Here is a 22,968-nt window from a genome sequence, read left to right as displayed (position 1 = left end):
TATATGTACCCCATTTTTTAAAGACATTTTCGTATTTTTCCCTGAAATTGGGTGCAGTGCTATGGTGCAGGAAGCAATTGCCTTTTTTCTTTCTTTAAGAACTGGCGTAGTCAAACAAACTCTTTTGTCACGTGGGTGACAACAACTTAAGACTACTTTCTGCACCTCCGTCACTTCTTCAGTCACCTTTATAAATTTTAAGAAAGATAAAAATAAAAGCAAATATCACTTTTGGATTACCTATTTAACAACTAACAATATTATATTACATAATCCATAACTTATTTAAGAAAATAAATATAAAGGATTACATAATCTGAAAGTCAAAATAACCACTTATGGATTAAGTAATTCAAAACCTATTTAACAATTAATAATACTGGATTATATAATCCAGTATTGTGAGTTGTTAAATAGGTTCCAGATTACATAATCTGAAAATAGTAATTTTTGACTTCCAAATTATATAATTCAAAAGTGATAATTTTTATTTTTTACTTTCGAATTACGTAATTCATAGTGTAAATTAATGCTTTTATTTTAATATTTTTTAAGGGTAATTTTGATAATTTCAATATTTATGAGGTTACTAAATAAGTGATGGAGGTACATTTTTAAAGAAAATATTAATTTGTCCACTTTTTTTGTTCTGAAATATTCATTAAATGAATATATAAGTTTGATGCTTTATTTCTTCCATAATTTAACTTGAGATATTTGAGCTATGACAATTTTGTACTCTCTTGCTTTTATTTTTAAAACAAAGTATTTTATTATAATTAGACTTAAGTATGTTTAATTTTAGCTGATAAAAAAAAAGTATGTTTAATTTTAATGTTTCCATTTCTTTTAGATTCTTGACATTTGTTTATCGTTAATTTTTAATTCTTATTGTAGTTAGTTTAACTATAAAAAAAATATTACATGTGTCATAGGTCGGATTTAAGTAGTTTTAGATTTTTATACATATGATTAAAGTTCGTATGGTACAATTTTAAATAATAATAAACATTTTATTATTTTTTCTTTATATTATTATAATAATTGAAATAATAGAGATTGTGCTTGAGAGTGGATTAATATTTAATATTGGAAAAAACTAAAAATAGGACCGGAAGGTAGAGAGAACAGGTAAAACATAAACAATAATTCGTTACATCAAATATTAAAGTTTCTAGAATTGATTTTTTTTTTTATAATGTTTATTCAAATTTCTGTTTTTCTGTTTCCTTCGATACATGTTTGTATTAGAATTTGAATGATAAGTATTCCTAGAGAGCTTTCACCAAGATAAGTTTAACTACTCCTTCAACACTTCTAGTCTTTCCTCTATTTAGTACTCCCATTGTTTCCCAAATGATCTCTCTTCTTCACAACTTTTACGACTTTTCATTTTTATCAGATAGGTGAGGTGTACTTGGAAAGTCCGATGATAAAGTCAAAATCAATTTCATTAAGTTACTATCTTTCTAAAAACCAGTCTACTTACATACTAATCAAGTCACCTATTTATACCGTAAATTATTTAGCTTTAGTCGCCTTACACTACAAGAAAATCATGAAATAGAAACCAATTTGTAGAAACCAAAATAATTAGTTGTAATAGTAACTAAATTAGACCATTTTAGAAACTAAAAAGAAATTTGATTTCTAAATTAGTTTCTAGTATTTTCTATTATTGTTAAATAGTTTCTAAATTGATATCTAATTAGCAACCAAGGTTTTTTCTACCTGTACTGGTATGGACGAGGCTGGGACCCACCTGACTGCCCGAGGCCGAGTCTTCTTGACCGGCACTTGGGGAACCTAACTGAGGCTTAAGGGCTTTTGGCCGAGAGGAAGAGGTCGACGACCCACTTGGCCGAGACCTTAGAAGACTTGGTCGAGACGGCCGAGACCACAAGGATTTGGCCGATGGCCGACCCATACCATGGGAACATGGCCGATGGCCGAACCCTATTACAATTAACACTCAAACCGAGATCAGTGAAGTTAATCCATCATCAAGAATTAGGTAATACAACCCTAAGTGGTATCCACCTTGATAAACGGACCCAACAAGGTAGGTCCATTAGAATAATATAAATAGCGCGCATCCCAAGGAGTAAGGTATGTCATTTATTATTGTTCACCTACCTGAGAGCTAACCACCCGCTTTACTGACTTGAGCGTCGGAGTGCCTTCGCAGGTACCCCCACCATCCGGTGTTCACCACCCAGTCACCTGACCGACCGAAGGAAGGAGAAGAAGACTTCAATAGTTTTCTAGGTCCCATCTCCCTAGCAGGAACACTACCAAATTTAGAAACTAAATAATTGGTAGTTAAAACCTTAGTTGCTAATTAGATATCAATTTAGAAACTATTTAACAATAATAGAAACTAATTTAGAAACCAATTTTTTTTTAAGTTTATAAAATGATCTCTATTTTAGTTCCTATTGTAACTAATTATTTTGGTCTTTAAAAATTGGTTTGTATTTCATGATTTTCTTGTAGTGTTATTGGATTTTTATTGTATTTATATTTATTGAATTCACTCCTTATATTTTGGACGTCTTCGTTATTCATACAGTGCTAATAACATGTATGATTCTGTAATCTCACATTTGTAATCAAAATTTCGTTAATCATAAAGTAATTAGCAGGACAAGGAGATGTTTGGATTTAACAGTCTCTTGATCTTACAACTGATATTGTTTTACCTGTTAAATAAGTATCCAACAGACAAAGTTTATAAATAAAAACAGAAAAGAAGTTTGTTTTGGTAAACATAAACATGTACATAATTATTTATATTTTAAAGAGTTTAGAAATGAAAACAAAAAGTAAAGTTTGTCTAAGTGAAATCAAAGACGTTATTGAGTAACATTGTTGTGTGGTGGTATTAAGAGTTTAGTATTGAGAGCAGTAATAGTAAAAGTAAAAGTAAAAAATGGTGATGGAAAGTTGTGTATAAAGAAAGAGTGATTGAAAAATGAATAGTTTGAAAGAGAAGAGCACGTTGGACGTACAGAGTTGAAAGTAACGACATGTATGGTACCACAAGAGAAGAGAAGCTTCGTACACATTACATTCTCTTGTTCCTTTCAAATTTGGTGCAATAAAACAAAAAACACAGAAAACAAACACATGTGGCTGGTGTTTAACATACCTAACTAGATACCCACATCTTCATCTAACTTCAAACTAGTTTTTTTCTGTCTCACATCTTGCAAGATATTACATGCAGATCTCTATCTATAATACTCGTTTGTGATTTGATCAGTTTAGTTGAGATGTCAAGTTTCATTTTTTTATCAGCAAGAAACAATAAAATTAAATAGACTTACTTCAGGGGTAGTTCAACCCTTATAGAGTAAGATAGTTCAAAAAATACATTTCCATATACATATCAAAATAAAATAAACCTCATACTATCTACCTCGACACTACCAACTAAAGTAGAAATAGAAATATCAAGGATAAACCCTTATCAAAACATTAAATCGAATGCATACATACCAAGGGTTCTAGACACCAGTCAGAAAACGAAAAACTCGTTGACGGTAACTTTGAAGAGATCCAGGATCAAACATTAACTTGTGCCAGGAAAAAACTTCAGTATGATCAACCACTCCACCTTTAACTAAACAATTATTATTATGTCTTCAAATCTTACTAACCAACGCAATCCAAACATTATCCATAATAAGATTTACTCAATAGACACCTATAGAATCTTAAAATATTTGAAATATAATGATACCTAAGAGGGATTTTATAAAAAAAAAATAAGAAAGTGAAAAAAAAAGAGGTGTTACTATGTGGTCCATGTTGAGGTTTAGTACAATTATAGAATGATTTGGATGGATGAGTGATGGACAGTGCATGCGTCCAATCCAATGATCCAATATTAATTTGGGGTAATTAATGGAAGGCTCACATGAGAAGTAAAGGGAGCTGAACTTTACAGTACAATTAATCTGCTATAGCTTTATATATCTTTATATCTTCATCCATCGAAAATAAACATAATAATCAAACATTTTTCCCCTCCTCCTCTTAATTAGCCCTATCGTCTACTTTTCTAGGGTGGGGGACCCTTAATCCAAACCCATTCTAGATCTACCATACATGCCTCGTCTTACCATTTTTCCATCATTCTTTTACTTTCATTTTATACCACTTTCTACTTCTATTCCTTTCATTTTTATGTCTTTCCCAAACAAACACTATGCAACTTCTCAAGTACCATAATAACTCCTCATCAATTATATCTTCTGACATAATTAAACAAACTACAATTTAAATTTAACTTTATCGTTTATAAGTGAAGTTTACAATCACTTATATATTATGAAATATTCTTATATCTAGTCGATATAAGATCTCCAACACATCTCTTTTACATTGAGACCTATCAATTCGTGCATGAGACTATACATGATGGATGGTTTGTGGGTGATCTGATAAAACCAATAAAAATTTTAGATAAAATAAACTCTAGATAACTTTGATATCATATTATTAAAAAGTTAACTTTAAGTCTAATTCAACTTTATAAGATCGGCTTATCAGATGAAGTTTGTACTTATTTATATAGTATAAGATATATTTATCTATAGTCGATATGAGATCTCAAATAAACACTCTTCTTTAACGTCCCTTCATTCCTTTTATTTGTAAATAAGAGTAAATAAGAGGTTAATTATATATATTTTATTATAAAAATGTTATATTACTTTTTCATATTTATTTTTCTCTAAAACAAACACCTCCAACTTTTTAATACCCTATACGTTACAAGTACCCTTTCAATAAAGGATAAAGGGAGGGATTTATAGACAGTTGGAGACAAAAAAGGACTACTGTACCTTTTACAAGGACACACGGATATAATAACATTTTAATTAATTGATTCGAATATTATGTTGGACACCAAATCTGTCATCCAATTACAGGAACAGCATGTATGATTTTTTTTTATGTTCATCAAATCTATTATTTAAAAAAAAAAAGCAATCTTATTATGAGTTTTTCCTAATTCATCATAGGAAAGATTAATTTCACTTTTATGGTATATACTTAAATTGCATCCAAGTTAAACATATAATTTAACATTTATATGTCCAATAAATTATTGATTTAGATTTTATACATAAAAGGTATTATATCAATCAACATATAACAAATGTTATTCTTTTTATCAGAAAAAATGAATTGAATAAAAAAAATCTTTAAAGAATACTTCAACCTTTCAAAAAAAGTTATTTAGTATAATCACCCATCTCATATACCATGTTACTAATGTTATCCAACTAACATATAATGAAAATATAAACTAATAATATTAATTGCATCATGGTTAGAAATATAAACACCAATTTAATAAGTTTTTAAAATGCTGATTACATATAAAATAAATAAAAACCCATTACAATCTCAACACTAACAACATTATTATTTTATTATTTTATCTGAGTTATAAGTGACAAAAAAAGAAAAGAACTAAAAAAATAATAATAAATAAAGTTGTATGTTGTTTGAATGTTTGATAAAAAAAAGTAATTTCTCGTTTATCACTCTCAAAAATGAATTATATGTTTAATTGTACCTGCAACACTTAATTATAAATTTTATAGCTTTGCAGGTGTAACTATACTGAATAAATTACAGTACAAAAAATAAGTTTATACATTTTCATATTTATGTTTATTGTAAAATAATTTTTTTTAGCTCAGCAAAGATTGTAAAATAAAAATAATAACACCAGCAAAAGTTGATCCAATTATTAAGGATCTTATTTGCTGGTAAATAATCTATAAATACTTTTTTTTAGTTCAAATGTGTTTTTTTTGAGTGTTTGAGATTCAACTCGCCTAATTTTATTATTTAAAAAAGTTATTGAACGACATATGTTTTAGCATGAACAACATATTAGTTGTCTCTTTTATAGACAAAGAATAAATATATGTGTAACTTCTACATGTTTAAGAGAAGAAGTTTAATTTTTTATACTATTATTTATGATCAACTTATAACCTACAATATTAATTAAAATTCATCTCAAAATAAAAGGGATAGATGATTTTTTCTTTATCTTTGACAAATAAAAATACTATTTTTTATGGATATAAAGTTGACGACGTTTCAAACTATGGTAAAAGTACTTTTATTTGTTCTTTTAGAATGGAAAGTGAGTTTTTTATATCTCTATTTTTTCTTTTAACTCTTTCTCTTTGATTTGACCAAAAAATTATTTTTTTTCTTCAAATCTTTTACCTTCTTTAGCTAGATGTGAGACTTCTCTATTTGAAAAAAAAAAAAAAAATCATCCTTCAACTTTTTTCTTTAATCAAACTATTTAGTTTGTAGTTTTAGAATACCAGTCTCTACGCCTTTTAGACCTTTTAGAATATTCTTAATTTAACTATTTAGATGAGAAGAATACTATCACATAAATATATATTTAAGGTATCTAAAAGTTAGTTATTATGTTAAGTCAAGAATGAGAAGAATTTTGTATTAAGATATAGAGAAATAGAATTAACAAAATTAAAACCTGTGTTTGACCTTGAAACAAGAAAACTAAACTCTGAATTCTAAACCAAAACTTTTTTGCCATTTTTTTTAATACAAGACTATGAAAAAAGCAAAGATTATATATATTATCTATTTTTTTATGTTTATTATTTAATCCTATAAAACCATTAATTTGCAAATGAGCTCGTTAAATTTCCTATGTTCCAAAAAATTCAATTCAATTTTTTTTAATTCCATCAATTTAATTTTAAACTTTAGGCATTTATGTGATAAATTGGTTAAGGGTAGGCTTTTACAATATAATAAATGTCGTATTCTAACAAAAAAATTACTTTGGTATTGCTTTATCAAAAGTCATGAGTTTCCAAAAGTTAATAGTTTGATGATAACATTTAAAGAAGTTTTCTAAAACAAATACGCTCTTACTACATAATTATGTTAAAAATGGTATATTTCAAAAAATTAATAAAGTTTTATATGCATATATTTTACTAGTAATAATGAGGTTGAAATTAGCAAGTGAAAAGTTTTGATGGATAAAATGTTTTGTTCCTAAACCAGGTATTTTGGGTCATTGTTTTCAAATAATTATAATTAGGACAGTATTCTGAAACCAACATAATTGAGTTTTATGAGTGATGAATTCAAACTCATATGGTTTCTTTCTTTTGATCAGCTATTAATTAATTTAACTCAATTGAATTTTTTGAATGCACTTTTTTTCTTCTTTATGCAGAATGTAGGGTGTTTATATGCAGGAGATTTTGCATAATTGAAGTATATATGATTTGTGCAATATTAGGTAGTTGAGTTAATGCCTATCACTGTAGTTCAGAGAAAGTAAATGCATAAAACAGAAGGCTTCATTGATAAATAAGCTATCCAAAAACTATTTATGTCATTAATTATTTTGCATTTTCTGTCTGCAGATATATTGGAGAATATATTAGTGCAAAATCTCCATTTTGCTACTGGATTATGAAGAAATGCAAGTGATACTAATACTATATTATTTCATTTCATAACTTAAAAGTGATAGTAACTAAACCCTCTTCAAGAAAAGAAGGTGCATACATATTGAAAAACCAAACATATTTCTAAATTGCACTGCTAAAAAATGATGACCAACACATCTTTGATTTTTCATCAATTAAGGTTATTTTTCCACTATAGCTTCGCCATAAATAACCACAGCTATCAAACATTAATAGGAAAGTGGTTGAACATATATCAGTGTATATTACAGACATTGTTTCATTGATATGTACAAAGTGTTTTCATAATTATTAACCAACAATTTTAATATATATATATATATATCCAACTATTTTATGATTAAAATGTGAAGTAGAAGCAAATAATTAATACTAGAGATTAATCCAACTAATCAAATCTATTTCTATAAGCTAATGAGTCAAATTATATATGACATGTCATAATCCTGGTTTCATGTTTGACAAAACTTTTCGTAGTTGTTAGTAGTGAATTGTCATTCATCTTGTTACAAATTTTATAATTAAGTATCTCTTAAAGTTAATCATCAACTTGGTTTGTGTCAAAGTGAATGTTACCAATCCTAGCTTTTATACTTTTCATATTATATATGTGATTTTTTTGGATGCAAATGATGTTTTCAAACCTAAGTTATATTTCTGAAAACAGTTTAAATGAGCATGAAATGGTTAAGAAACTGAATTTAAAGTTTTTATTAAAAAATTCATATATATATATATATATATATATCATCTTAATTTTTCATAAAATTTTTTATTGATTGTTCGACTATGAACATCATAAGCTGCATAATGAACAGTAAATTATGGAAATACTCACTTACCTTGTTCAATGTAGGTGAAACTGCAAAGTCTCTAATAAATAGAAAAGCTCACTGGAAAACATACATAGATGTTAATGAATAAAAAAAATACATAAGCAGTGTTACTGGACAGTAGTGTGTAAGTTTCAAAGAAGTATTTGAAAAAATATATAAAAAGATTACTATAGATTATGTTAATGCAACCTCCAATTAGATTTAAAGCCTTATAATAAATGATTTTATTAAATACATCACAAATAATTAGAATAAAGCTATAAAAAAAAGGTTTGTTTATTTTGATCTATGAATCATAATTTCAAAATAGAAAGTGATTATTTGATGCATGACCTAATTAACAATAAGAATGGAAAAGGGAAGGATATATATATTTTTATAAAAAAAAAATGAATAAAATGAAATGAATGATATATTTGATTTTGAATTTTCTTGGGTGTTGGAGTTTAAATTAGAAATTAATTTGGGGTGTTTGAGAGTTAAATTTGCAGTGGTTTGAATGAGTTGACATGGACATTGACACCACCAAAGGGAGATCTGAGATACTCTTAGCATTTGGACAGAAAAGCATCAGGTTGAAGTGTGTAGCTAAAAAAAAGTCCTACTCCTTAGTCTCTTCTAGTGCTTTTAATTACTACACTGCCAATAACATTCCGTTTAATCTCTCCTTTTTATGCTGCTATGAACAGTCTATTTGTAATAAATGTGGGATTAATATTCAAACCTAGCTCTCTACTTCAACCAATGTCCATAAATCTCTTTCATCAAATTCAAACCTCAAACCAAAATTCATCAAATCTCCATTCAAACTCCCTCTAATATTTTAATCAACTCCACAAACTAAACTCTTGTTTCATTCTTGTTTAAAACTGTCTAACATGACTAAACCAGAATGCATTATTATGATAAGCATGAGAGAGCAGAAAGAGGTGATTGAAAGTGAAAATTTAGGTTGGGGAGCATTGAGATGATACTTACTTTTTTAACCCTTGGGAGAAGGAGAACAAATCTACACACATGCAGTTGGGTTTATCCAAAGCTGGTGGCAGTTTCTGAATTGGAGAGAAGAGAAGAAATAGTTGAAAGAGGATATATAAAGGAGGAGTAACTAGTCATTAAATATAACACCAACAGCATAGGAAACAATGAAAATAATATATAAATGAATGTTTGAAGAAGAATAAAATTAATTATTCACCATTTTACAGCTGTACAACTTTCTGCTCCTTATCAGCAAGCGAAAATGCTGTAACTAAGCAGCAGCAGAAACATCAGTGTTGTGAACCGCATCAACCCAACAACGCTAACAGAAACACTGGAGGATATAGAAGAAAGCAACAAGCTTTTCTGTGTGTCATTAAATGCAGTGAACGGAAAGAGAGAGAGTACATGTAACAGTATATACCAATGCAATAAAATAAGGGGACAGCAACTGCATTTTTATATCTATATCTATATCTATATAAATATACGTGATAAATTATAAATAATATAATATATTATATGTGTTGCATTATACACAATTGAAGTTTTGCAGCTAATGGAGATCTCATATTCCTTAGTCTATCGCTTCGTGCAGTTCAAGAAGAAGTTGTTCAAACGCTAACTTATGCTGCTAATATATTAGTGCTTACTGATTAGGAGAATGAGAAGAAAAATATAAAGAAGAAAGTTTTGGAGGTCTTTCCTTTGGTGAGAGAAGAAAGAAAATTAAGTAAGAAAAAAATAATGCTGCAAAAGAGATGGTAGCTAGTTCAACTAACTCCGAAACTACATCTTCTCCATTCATTATTGGTGGATATGTTGAATTTATTTTCATCACTACTGCAAGGAGGGATCCAAATCGAACAGCAGAGAAGTCCCGCTACCTCCTTTGTGATCCCCAAACCTTGCTGAAGAAGAAAGGGGGTCTTCATGGGGAATCCTCAGACGTTGCTGTAGAGACGAAGAAGAAGAAGGAAGAGAATTTCCCACTGTCACGTGACCTCCCGAACCCAAGGACAAGCTTCTAGAATCTTCGGCCGAAGAGGCACACTCCATGTTCACCCCAAATAGCCTCAGTCGTTTTCCACTGCTTGTGGTGGCACTACCTCCGCCACTCGCCATTCCGCCATGCCCATGGCGGTGGTTATGGTGACCCACGTTGACCGGCACAGAATCGATGATCATGGGTACAATGCTGTTCCCTCTCCCTCCCATGTTTTGATCACCACCACCACCCATTGACCTGAGGTAATAGAGTGAGCCAGGCCCAGATCCCGAATTATGCTCGCCGTAGTTGTTGTGATGATGAGAAGCAGCGGTGGCGGCAGCACCATGAACATGGCCGAGGTACTGGTGTTGGTGCTGAAAAGTGAAGAGGTTGCTGTAATTGAGATGGTGAAAGTGGTGATCGTGGTGGTAGCGGGGTGGCGCGATGGGGGAGGTGGCGGGAAGGGAGTACCATCTGATGGAGGGAAGAAACAAAGGGGAAGCTGAGGGGTCAGAGGGAGGATGAGCATGATCGGTTCTTCTCCTCCAATCTATGTACAACCTATGTCTATACATATCGCCGAGACCACGCTGGAAGGAGACGGTGTCGCCTGCATCAAGCTTCTTCTCCTTCACGAAACGGCTCCACCCCTTTGTCATCACATAGCTCTGGCTGCTGTTCCAATACGAGTATCTGAACCGCCACACCTTCCCATTCCGGTCCTCGAAATTCAGGAGCAGACCCTTCTCGTTGGACGAGGAATCAAGGGGGAAGTACTTCTCCGCGTGCTGCTTCGGTATCACCAGCCGGTTCAGCTTCCCCACATCGCTCGGTGTCACCACTTTCTCAAACATCTGCTCTTTCTCCACTGCTTCCTTCGCGTTTGAACAAGTCCCGGGACCCTCGTGATGATGTTGTTGATGATGTTCATGCTGCTGCTGTTGTGGATGCTGATGATGATGCTGATGATGTTGCAAATTGCGCTCCCTTTCCTCTTCCTTGGTGCTCCCGAGTGACAACTCCATCAGGTCTAGCTTCTTTCCAAAATTGGATGCGGCATCTTGGTGGTGTAACCCTAATTCATGTGAAATTTTGTTAGTGGCAATGCTTCCGCAACCATGAAAAAATCTGAAGGTGTGAGTGAGGGAATATTTATGACATGAAGAATTGAAGAAGAAGAAGAGGAGGATGATTAATTAAAGAGAGGTGTTAATTAATTTGTCGGAGAAGATCGATGAAGAAATTAAAAGGGGTAAGGAAATAGAGCTAGCTTACTGCTGCTTTCTGCTTCTCTGGTGATACCCATAATCTCTGCCACTTCCTCTTCCTCCTCTTCCTCCCTGCTATCAGAATAATTGCCTTTAACTTGTTGTATCAAGTCCATGGAGTTATTATGCCTGACCTACCTTCAATTCTGTTAATAACAACCTCTGGATCTCAGCAAAAACAATGGAAAAAAGATGCAAACAATAACAAAAACAATAATAAAATGAAAAGATTATAATAAAGGCGATCGAAGAAAGAAGAAAGGAAGAAAAGAAAAAAGAAAAATTGAGAAAAGAAAGGGTTGGCAAGACATAGCTGTAGGTTGGGGAAGATATTTTACCCAGATTGCTGAGGCTCTAAAGAAAAACAAAAGCAGACTCTGAGTACACAAAAATTAAAACCGTCGGTGCCTTCATAGTTGACCACAACACTCCAAATCCAAACCCTAAAGAAAGACAACCATGGAATGGAGAATTCAAAAAGGGGTCATCTTATTGTTATATACTGCTGACCCTATAAAGCATAACATGAGGAGTTAGATGGAGAAAGAGAGAGAGAGAGTTTGTGTGTGTGTGTGAGAGAGAAGGGGAAGTGTGTGTGTGTGGATTTTTTAGCTATAAGTATAGTTACCTCACAGGAAGGTTCTTTAGAAGTAGGAAAAGAAGCAAAAAAAATTGTTGGAACCCAGTTTTATTGGTGGGAGAGAGAGAGAGAAAGAGAGAAGATTACTACACTTACGTGGGGGCCATGAATAATGTGGGTATTGTGGTCATGTGAGCAAGTTGTCGTTTTCATCATATTTGGTATAATCTGTACAGTACATATGCTTCTGGGTTGAGACCAAAAGGCCAGTTGTTCCAGAAGCAATGAGCTTAACTTAACTCTCTTCAATTTCCATTTCAACCTCATTTTATTCACAAATTATACAAAGAGAGAAGCAATGATAATTATGTTATGGCAGCTGATACATATGAGTACGGGCTAAACTACATGGCTCTACCTAGTTGTAGCAGAGAAAATGGCAATGGTAGTGTATGTATATATATAATGCAGAGAGTACAGTTTTTATTTTATTTTATTTTTTTTGACTTTTAGTGTCATTGATTGAGTGTGTTGTGGATGGTCCCCGGGAGAAAGGTAAGAAAAGGAAAAGGAAATGGCTAAACTATATAACAAATGGCCCTGCACTTCCACTGCATCATCATCTCCTTCATTGTTTTTCTCTGCATAATCTTCCCTCAACACTCTTTACTCTAACAATTCACTTCATACATGCAAACTATAACTTTCTCTTCCAACCCAACCATTCCTTCCCCTTCTTCTCTTCTGCAAGGACCCTTTTGCCCTACCTTTCATTTCTCTTTCAATTATCATTATTTTATTCCTATGTTAAAAACTTCAATCATTGGTTAAAGTCACCAAAATTTTTTTATTTTCTTTATCATCAACCAATAAATTAAATATAAAAAAACATAAAAAAAAAGTGTTTCAACTCTTTTAAAATAAAAAACCAAACAACTTCTCTAAACACCTAGACGAATAATCACTAACCTCACAAAAAAAGTCATGATTAATCGAAACGAATAATCACTAACCTCACAAAAAAAAGTCATGATTAATCGAAAAGAGTAATGATATTTTGACAACTTACTCCAATATACAACTTGTTATTAATAATACGAGAAAATGTTATTTTTGTCATTTCATAAACTACTATAAGTTTTAGACAGAAAAATAGGATAGTAAAGTAATACAAGTGGTTAATATATCATTTCTTTTTTTAAACTCTTCATCCTCTCACTCTTAATTCTTAATTCCAGACTACTATATATTATAACCCTCCTATATAATATATATATATAAATAAATAAATAAATAAATAAATAAGGTCACTCTTAATATATATTACTTATTTCTCCAAGTAATTTGCTAACACAATTAATAATAAAAATTTAATATTAATTAGATAACTCTAATGCAATTTCCTATAAAAAATAGTTCAATATTAATTATTTTACTTAACAAGATTTACCACTCAAACATAACGTGACATTATAAATGAACAGAAGAAATCATTATACTTTAAGTGAGACAAATTAATAAAAGATTACTTTAAATGTAATAAATTAATTATAAGATTTATAAACGCTGATATTAAAATTTTATGCAGAGTGCTATAATTTCTGTGTACAAACTACAAACAAATTATTCAAAATATTTATTATACTTTTATTAATATATATAGAGTTGTTTTTGTTATGCTATGATAAAGTTTTCGAAAGTTGCTAGGCCATTTTAGGTTTCATTTTTTTTAATAGAATCATGACATGGGTTTCACTCCAATTTCTTTTTGAGACTTTTTTGCCACAACATTTTAAAAAACTTTGTCTAATAAAATCTTTAGTCTTTGCTTAAGAACAATTTTCTTAAAGAAACCATAAGTTTTCAACAAAACAGAAGACATGATATATATATCACTAAAAATTAATGCGAAAAACAATAATAAAGCAGTAAATGAACAGGATATTTAATTTTTTAATCTATAAAAAAACGAATCTACTTTGAAAATCAGCTCTCTAATTTATGAACATTTCGAAAACAATAAAAAAATTATCCACAAAACTATACGAAGAGATGGTTTTATTATCTTCGAATTACATATATACCGCTGGATAATATTATGAGTATAATATATATATATATTGATATTTTTACATTGAAAAAACAAATCACATTCACTTCTTGACAACCTATTATCATAATATAATAATATTTTAAATTAAAAAATAAAAAAATATGATTAAAATATTACCCTTTAATATATTATGTCAGTGAGAATTTTTTTAAAAAAATAACATATATTGATAGTTTAAAATAGGTTTATATTTTTTTATTTAATCATAAATTATTATTATTATTATTGACATCGTGCTAGATTAGTCCTTTTCAGTGAATTATTCCTCTTTCATCAATGTTTTTGTAACATATTTAAACTTGAAAGATTGGCATTTGAAGAAAAGAAGTAGGTTTTAAATATGTAGTTGTGTGAAGCCAAAAACATAATTAACAGTTGTTTCTAAGTAGGAAGAGGGAGAAATAGGTGAAAGTCGAAATGAATGCAATCTGAACTAACCATTTCTTTTGTAAGCGATGAGTGTGAGTAAAACTAATCATTAACTTCCCTGCTCCCCTGCACCTCACTTTTTTTTCTTTCAATACCTACTACTCATCACTCATCACTCTCTTTTTCAAATTATCAACAAAATCTCTTCCACAACATTTAACCATATTTAACACCTACCCAGTTCATTCATAAACCCTCTCTGCATGCACGTTCAATTAATCAGTCAACAGATACTTCAACATGGTGCTCATTCATAGAAATATATGTTGAACAGCACTGAGAGAGGTGCTGTATTGGTGTACTTATTACAAGTAATTTCAATTCTGCAGTGGCTCACCTGAAATCAGTATTTAGTTAACTATGTATGAAGACAAAGAGATATAGTTGAACACATTATTGAACAAAATTAATAATCACTTGTCTTCTTTTATATATAGATAGATACATAGACAACCACGAAAATAAATAATGTCATAAATATACATGATCAGATCTGCGTGTATCTTTGGTCTTTGGGAGAGACAAGGGTAAGCTAGGGAATAATTATAACTCTACTACTTTCTTTGTTTTCATTATATATATATATATATATATATATATATATATATATATATGCAGTGAACACAGGTACTGAAACAAACGTTTCTGTTTTTCCTTAAGCTTATCGAAAATCTGAAAAATAAAATATTTTGCATATCACTTAGATACCTACAACTACACTCAGATAGTTGGCTACATGTTTATGAGTAGCCAGTAGTGTATATCATCAAGTGGTCCACTGTGATCTGCTGCCTATATGAGCCTCCAATCACCATAAATTACACATTTGAATCTATGATATAGACAAGCAAAGTGAAAAGATTAACATTGTCATGCTCAAGTTGTAGAGATAGAAAAGAGAAAAGAGGATGAAACAAGTTGCATTTGCCTTGGCAAGAGGAATAGTGTCTAGTCATATTCCAATTACAATTCTATGCACTGGCAGGTTGCAGCTCATCACATATATAAGTGTGAGTCTCTTTATTGTTTCTTCTGCACTCTCCTTGTAATATTTTTCTTTTAAATGAAAAAAAACATTTATCTTTTTTCTAAAGCTTCTGCCACACATATTTAATAAAAAAGAGTACCAATAAATAGCATCATGAAATTGCAGGAGACACAAGAGAGACCTATGACTTGTCTTAGATTGATTGCATGAAAACTAGTCGTTATATTATATCAGTTAATCAATTTAAAGTCCTCCTTTTTGTTCTATTATGTTACCCTCATATTCAAAAGAAACTCCAATAATTATGTCTTGAGATCATCTCTTAAAAAAAAGCTATTGTGAAAGCAAATAATGGTTCTGCACACAACCATACTCTACCTTTTCTTCTCTGGTTTCACCGATTTTTTTATTTATGTGGGGTGAGATGAATAGAGATAAATAGTAAAATATAAAAGTATTATTATTATGAGATTGATTGAAGAAACTCCAATAGTTGGAAGTTGATATAGTTAAAATAGTGAAAATGATGTGACATTGAAAACATTACATGAGGTAGAAGTAACTTTTAGAAGCCCGTGAGAGTTGTTTAATAAGATAAGAGGTTGAAGTTTTGTTTGTTTGAGAGGAGATAATGTAATAATATGCAACAGAAAGAGGCAATGAGAAAGAGGCAATGAGGGTGTTTATCTGTGTTCCTGGTTTCATTAATTGAAACCCTAATTGGGCAGTGGGAAGGCATTAAATTGGAAAGAGAAATAGAATGAGATGATGGTTAATTAAGCAAAGAAAAGATGAAAAAAAAGAGGTTTGGGTTGTGTTGGGATCTGGAATTAGAGTGGAAACAGTTGGTAAAAACACTTACCAAGAATTTTCCGAGGAAATGTCACACCAGAAAGCACATGTGGATGACAGAAAAGAAAACAATTGCATGCATGCCTAGGTAGCTAGATTCCAGTTAAGAGTAAGAAAAGAAGAATTAGAATTTAGAATTTATAATTGAGAGTTTGAGAATTAGGAGTAATATAAGGTGATCATGTCTTTGCCTTTGCCTTTGCCATCTGAATGAAGAAGCCCCACTTTCCATCACCATCACACAAAAATCTATTGGGGACCCCTTTTCCTTCACATGCCATATTTCCAATTTTAAATATCTTTATAAAAACTTACTTCCTTCTACCCACGTATACACATTCATTAATATATATAATTCATTCATTTACTTTCTATTCCTATTGTAATCTTTCATATTTTCTTTATACAAAATTAACACACAAAATTCATCCATTTTCTATCAAAATTGTAATATATTTTTAGAAGCTGCATTAGCTACTTACAATAGTATGTATTTTTATATATGTCACTAAATAGATATTTTACAATGTAAATAAATATATATTTTTAACAATAAAAAAAAATATAACTAATTTAAGAATTGATTCAACTCTTATACAAAACCGAATTCAATAACATACACACTTCATTTCATTTCAGATACAGACACAACAAGTATAAAATTTTACTGTCAATCACCTATATGGTATCACAAAACTAACATCAATAGAAGACACCAAAAATTATCCTATCCACCTAAAAAATCATAAAATTATATGTATAGATATATATTATGAAATCCGACATTTGGGCAAGGAAAAAAGTTTGAGTGTTTAAAATGAATAAAAAAGCATGTTAGAAAAGTATTTGAAGAAAATAAAAATAGTTGCAGAAGAGACGAGATGGTATGACATTAAGAAAGGAGGACAATAAATTAGGGGTAGGTGGCAATTGTTGTCTTTTCAGAAGATAGCTTTCTTCAACTCGATGCATTTCTTGAAGTTTGGACCACATTTTTTCTCTATTCTTCTATCTATATCATAATTATGGAAAATGAGAAAAGCATTACTAATTTAGGATACACTGCAATTTTACAACTACTGATGTAATATGTAAAATAAATAAAATAAAATAAAATAAGAAAATCATTATTAAAAACCTAAATGTCACTATTATTCTATAATTATTATCACACTTTTAATTATATCCTTTTATTCCAAAATATACTATGTAATTGATTTGAGAAATACGTTACAAACTTGTATATATTTTAAAATAAAAGTGTTACAGCCAATTATTATTAACTTCAATTATTTACTGTTCACCTTTTGAATTATTGGTTTTAAGAGGAGATTAGAAGATGGAAATATTTGGAGTGAGAATTGAAATTAATCAATTATGCATTTTTTTTTAACTTGCTCACTTTATATACATGCATGTTATTAATCTTACTAAACATAATAAGGTCAAAATACCTTTTAAATTATCGACTGTATTTTGAAATTGAGATTTAATACTCATTTTCAATTAATTACTTAAATAAATTAAATTTCCATTTCAAGTAAATTTTTAATATTTTATAATTTATTTTATTTCATAATTAATCATATTTTAATTATTATTCATTCTTAATCAATTTTAATTATGATTATTTTGATAGTTTATTATAATATCTAATCAATTTAATTCTTTTATTTTCGTCACATTATTCAAATCAACTATTAATTATTTACTCATTTATTTATTTTAATCCAAACAATTTTTCTCACTTTTGTTTCCAATTACAAAAGTAGGTACATATCAATTTAGCAAATACAAATATGTAAGATTATAAGAATACACGTTACACAAAAGAGAATAAAATGTAAAAAAAAAAATTTAAAAATAGAGTTTTAAGATTATCTCAATATTGTAAGAATATTATAAACTAATTATAATTATTAATGTTGGTGTAATATCAAATAAAAATACTGTAAATAAAAAACTTGATATTTTTAAAGAATGAAAAATATCTAAATTTGTTGATCCTATACTTTATTATTCACGATTTTAAAATGGTAAAATATTTGTGTTGGATATATATATAGAAAATCATTAAAAATAAATTTTAAAAAATGAAATAAGTAGAGAATGAATATCCCAAGTATTCAATGCAAACATTGGACCCCCTTCTCTCTTTGTAGGGTGGCTGCACAGCAACTCCACTGCCCTATTTGCTTAACAAAACTTTCATATTATAAAACATAATTAACAATCTCCTTTTAAAATAAATCCATCCTTCTTATACTATCATTTTCGCTTTATAGTTTTTTCGTGTCTTGAACCACTGATTTATATGAAATTTTTGAAAAATTATTAAATGATTTTTTTTTATAAATAGAGGAGTTTGAATGAGTTATTTTTAATGGTTTATATTTACACGTGAATGTATCATAGGTTAGGTTAAGTTTTATATTTATACGTTAGAGTAAGGAGGTTAAAGAGAATTTTATATAGGGTTATATTATTCATAAAATATCTCTTATTTATTTATTTGGTTTTTTTTAAAAAAAAAATCATTTTGACTCTATATTTCTATATCTTCCCCGTCACATTTATGTTCCAATTTATCAAAATAATATCTTCCAAATTATTTGGAATTTCCCAATTCAAAAACACAACCTTTCGCTATAACTTGGTCTTTTAGATCAAAATAGTTGAGAAACCACAGTGAAAGACAGTAAGAAATAGAAAAGTTTTATATATACCCTACAGTGTGCAATTATGCATTTGAATCTTGTACAAATTCCATTTTTTATGTTTGATCAGTAAATTTGTACGTTTTGAATTGAAAAGTTTGCAAAACTTAAGTATAGGTTGGTGTAAGAGTGCTTTAAATGGAAGGATGAAAAGAATTAGGATATAAACCATAAATTTGTCTTGTAGAGAGACAACTGCACTTGCCAATGTTATGTTACACTGCAAAATCCAACCTGAGATTAGACTCTCTCTTCTTTTCTTCTCCTCATTTATTTCCTTATTTATACATTGACAAAGTAGGGAGCATTATCAATGCTTTTGGGCTATACTTTGTCTCAAATTAAAGCCACTTTAGTTATATATAACTTTTAAAATTGACAGTGTATAGTAATATAATTTTGAAATGACAGTCTCATATATTTGCCTTTCTTTAACTAACATGTTGAAAACGACCTAATTAATCAACACCCTTGTTTTGTTATCCTTAAAAATCATGTTAAAACTCATGTTAGAATCCTATAAACATAAAAGATGTATTATATTAAGGGTAAAGAAAGTTATTTTGCTGCACAATTTATGGTTCCAGTTGGAGCTTCAAACTTATTTGCATATATACCACATCATGTGCCAAAAGTCTAAAGAATATTTATAGGGCATCATGGCCATGGTAGCTTAACTTTTGATTAAAAAAACTCATGTGCATCTCATCACAGTTGAGGATAAACTAGACAAAGATTTCTTTCTTGTATTCTCATCATCATCCCCCACACTGCACACGCACACAATTTCCAGCTCAGTGGTTTGTTTGTCCTCACAGCTTTAATAACCAAACCTGTTAGTTCTATGATTCCAATAAATATCACCACTTTCTTTGTTTCTTTTGAAAACAAATGAATAAATGTGTGAAGAGACGGTAATTAAATAACAAAAGTTGCATGCACAATTTTACAAAGTGTGGTTAAATTTGATGGGAAAATATTCAACTGTGGCACATGGTGGTCCAGTTTCCTTGCGAGTTAATGTTGAAATACTATTTTTGCTGGTAACTAAAATAGTGATGAGAAAGAATGGTGATCCATGAGAGTGAGAGGGTGGGTTAATTAAAAGTTTTGAGGAGAATATGGAAGGGACTAATTATTATATATCATTGATATGCAGATCTATGCAGGGATTTGGTGGTGAGAATGGAGTAGATTGGAGAGAGAGAGAGGGAAGGGAGAGAATAGGTTACCAAAATAGTGAAAAAAGTGTTTAGCATTAGCAATATAGATAGGACAAAGTGAAGGGAGAAATTAAGCAGGCAGAGTTGGTAAACCAAAGGATAAAGGGAGACCACAGAAAGAGGGGTGGGACCATATGTAAGGGAATGGGGACACATGCAATTATACAAATCAACCAGATTGCTGGAAAAGGAACTTTATTCAGTGGTGGCGAGTTTACCAAAATAATTCCATTTGAGATGTTTATATAACTATATATATGGGGCACAGTATGGTAGGGGAAGGCAGAAGAAGGAGTACAATATATATATTTGCAATAGGCCAAATAATAGCTGCAGCAGCATGCAGCTGGCTAGGTAGGTGTAGAAGAATATGTATATGTGTAAATATTAGAGTTCAGATTTATGAGATGAGATCAGATAAGGGTTGAAAGAAAGTAAGTAAATCTACCCTGTTGCTTCTTTCTTTCTTTCCTTCTTTCCTTCTTTCCTTCTTCCTGCATTCATTCATTCATTCACTTCTTCTGTTCTACCGAAAAATGAAAAGAAAACAAACCCCACACTAGGATCATCCCCTCACTACTACACTACCCTCTGAGAAAACCGTTGGGGTTTCTCCCTGTTGGGTCGCTTTCCAATCTTCAATTGCCTACACTCTAATAAATTTAGCCCACTAGCTGCTACAGCCCCCCTCCCAGCCCCTTCTCTTCTCTATCATTTATTCATGTTTTACACTTCCTTATGTTGCTTTTCTTTCTCTCTTTTGTTGCTTTCCACTGCACTGCAAAATTATATGACTATAATTATGCCTGGACCCATCTGCCAAGCTGTATTCTTTCTTTTCTCTTTCTCTTTCTCTTTTTCTTCCTCATTTCCATTCCATCTCATTCATCCTCTTCCTCCCATTTTCACACACACATTCAACTCTTCTCTTCTGCTTAATTTCCTCTTCACAACACATTTCCATTCTCACTACTATTTATCTCACAGTTACCATTTCTGAGCTTTAACAACATGTTCATATGCAGCAATGCTTTTATCATAAACTTTTCCCTAATTTTATTTTATTGGGTACATTCTGACAGTTAATGAAGAGGAGATTACTATTACTGACAACTAAATTAGGTCTGTTACTGTCTAATAAAGCTATATATGCTTTGATTAATATTATAGTTTGTTGTAACACATCACGCACTCAACAAGTAAAAAGTATGATAGCAGTGACTGGCTTCTTAGAGCATGTGATCATTCTGTGCAGCAAGAACATGAGATCGTGTAACTTGAAGAATGTGGATCTTTGTTTTGCATAAAAATTTCTAGCATGAGAGAAAGCTATCATTTAATATTGCATTCTGTGGTAGATGCATGTGTATGTTAGGATAAGTATATTTGCATATCATTAATATCTCAAGATACCATATTTTAAAAGATTCATGTCACTTTACCTTATTATCTTTTCAACTCATAATTCTTTTCTTACTGTCTTCAAAAGTTGAATTTTATATGACTATGTTTCTTTTATATGCTAGTATACATATCATTAATATATTCCTCATATATTATACTGATTTTGCAATGTCCTAAAAAAGTACTAATACATTTATAAACATGTGTAAGAAGAAAATATACTACTTAAATTAATACACAATATCCAACATATGGGTTAAGTTATTTTGTTAGGATACATTGTTTACTTTTTTCTTATCTGTTGTGCTGATTTGCATTTGCAGTAAGTCTTCTTTTCGAGGTGAGATCATAAGGTTTTTTTAGTTTTTTTTTAATAAGAATTGAAGTATCCCTATGCATAATTTCTTTGAAAATTTTCAAAATATAAATTTACATAAATGGGAAAGAAGAGTGTTAGTAGGAAAAGAGAAGGAGAAGCAGAAACTCTTCCAGCAGCACAGAGGGGATATCTTAGCTTCTTTAGTGGTCTATTTGGGAAAGGAATTGGGAGTGCAAATGGAAGGAAATGAGGGGTTGAATGGCATGGTGTTATAAGTTTCTTAAAGCTGAAAATTATGGAGATTTTTCTGCATAAATCTGTCACAAATTAAATCATTAAATAGAAACTAATTTTAAATACAAAAAATAATTAGTTGTTATAGTAATTAAATTAAGGATCATTTTATAGATTAAAAAAAAATAGTTTCTAAATTAATTTTTATTATTGTTAAATGGTTTCTAAATAGCAACGGTTTTTCTACCAAATTTAGAAACTAAATAATTGATAGTTAAAACATTGGTAGCTAAGTAGATATCAATTTAGAAACCATTTAACAATAATAAAAATTAATTTTTTAGTTACTAAAATGGTCTCTAATTTAATATAATGATAAGTATGCTTTGTGATGTTTTGAAATTGCAGTTAGGTGGAATGATTTTTTGTTATTGTATAAGAATTTATATACTTGTTTGTTCACGTTTTAAAATTCTAATGCTTTTATAATGACAAACGTATAAAATATACATGAGG

The 22,968-nt window shown here is 30.0% G+C and overlaps 1 protein-coding gene across 2 annotated transcripts; it reads right to left on the bottom strand.

The window, feature by feature from the left end:
* Positions 1 to 9,829: 9,829 nt before the first annotated feature.
* On the bottom strand, positions 9,830 to 12,252 carry LOC137822533 (B3 domain-containing transcription factor NGA1-like). Of its 2 annotated transcripts, none has more exons than XM_068627428.1 (4): positions 12,222 to 12,252; positions 11,932 to 12,036; positions 11,601 to 11,739; positions 9,830 to 11,400 (listed from the first exon to the last, which is right to left on the bottom strand). In XM_068627428.1, exons 3-4 carry the CDS (start codon positions 11,707 to 11,709, stop codon positions 10,175 to 10,177), a joined length of 1,335 nt encoding a protein of 444 aa, XP_068483529.1. In that variant the 5' UTR covers positions 11,710 to 11,739; positions 11,932 to 12,036; positions 12,222 to 12,252; the 3' UTR covers positions 9,830 to 10,174. The 2 variants fall into 2 exon arrangements, with proteins under 2 accessions (XP_068483529.1, XP_068483528.1); XM_068627427.1 differs by having other exon boundaries at positions 11,932 to 12,104; positions 12,222 to 12,249.
* Positions 12,253 to 22,968: the final 10,716 nt, after the last annotated feature.

The sequence above is a fragment of the Phaseolus vulgaris genome, chromosome 9 (genome assembly GCF_000499845.2).
Source record: "Phaseolus vulgaris cultivar G19833 chromosome 9, P. vulgaris v2.0, whole genome shotgun sequence".
NCBI lineage: Eukaryota > Viridiplantae > Streptophyta > Magnoliopsida > Fabales > Fabaceae > Phaseolus > Phaseolus vulgaris.
This window is presented reverse-complemented; position numbering and strand designations above follow the sequence as displayed.

Bases quoted from the DNA above. Each gene is read 5' to 3' on its own strand.
- LOC137822533 (XM_068627428.1), bottom strand. From the start codon at position 11,709: ATGGACTTGATACAACAAGTTAAAGGCAATTATTCTGATAGCAGGGAG. The intron at 11,401-11,600 runs GTAAGCTAGCTC...CACATGAATTAG, and splicing joins CAGAGAAGCAGAAAGCAGCA to GGTTACACCACCAAGATGCC.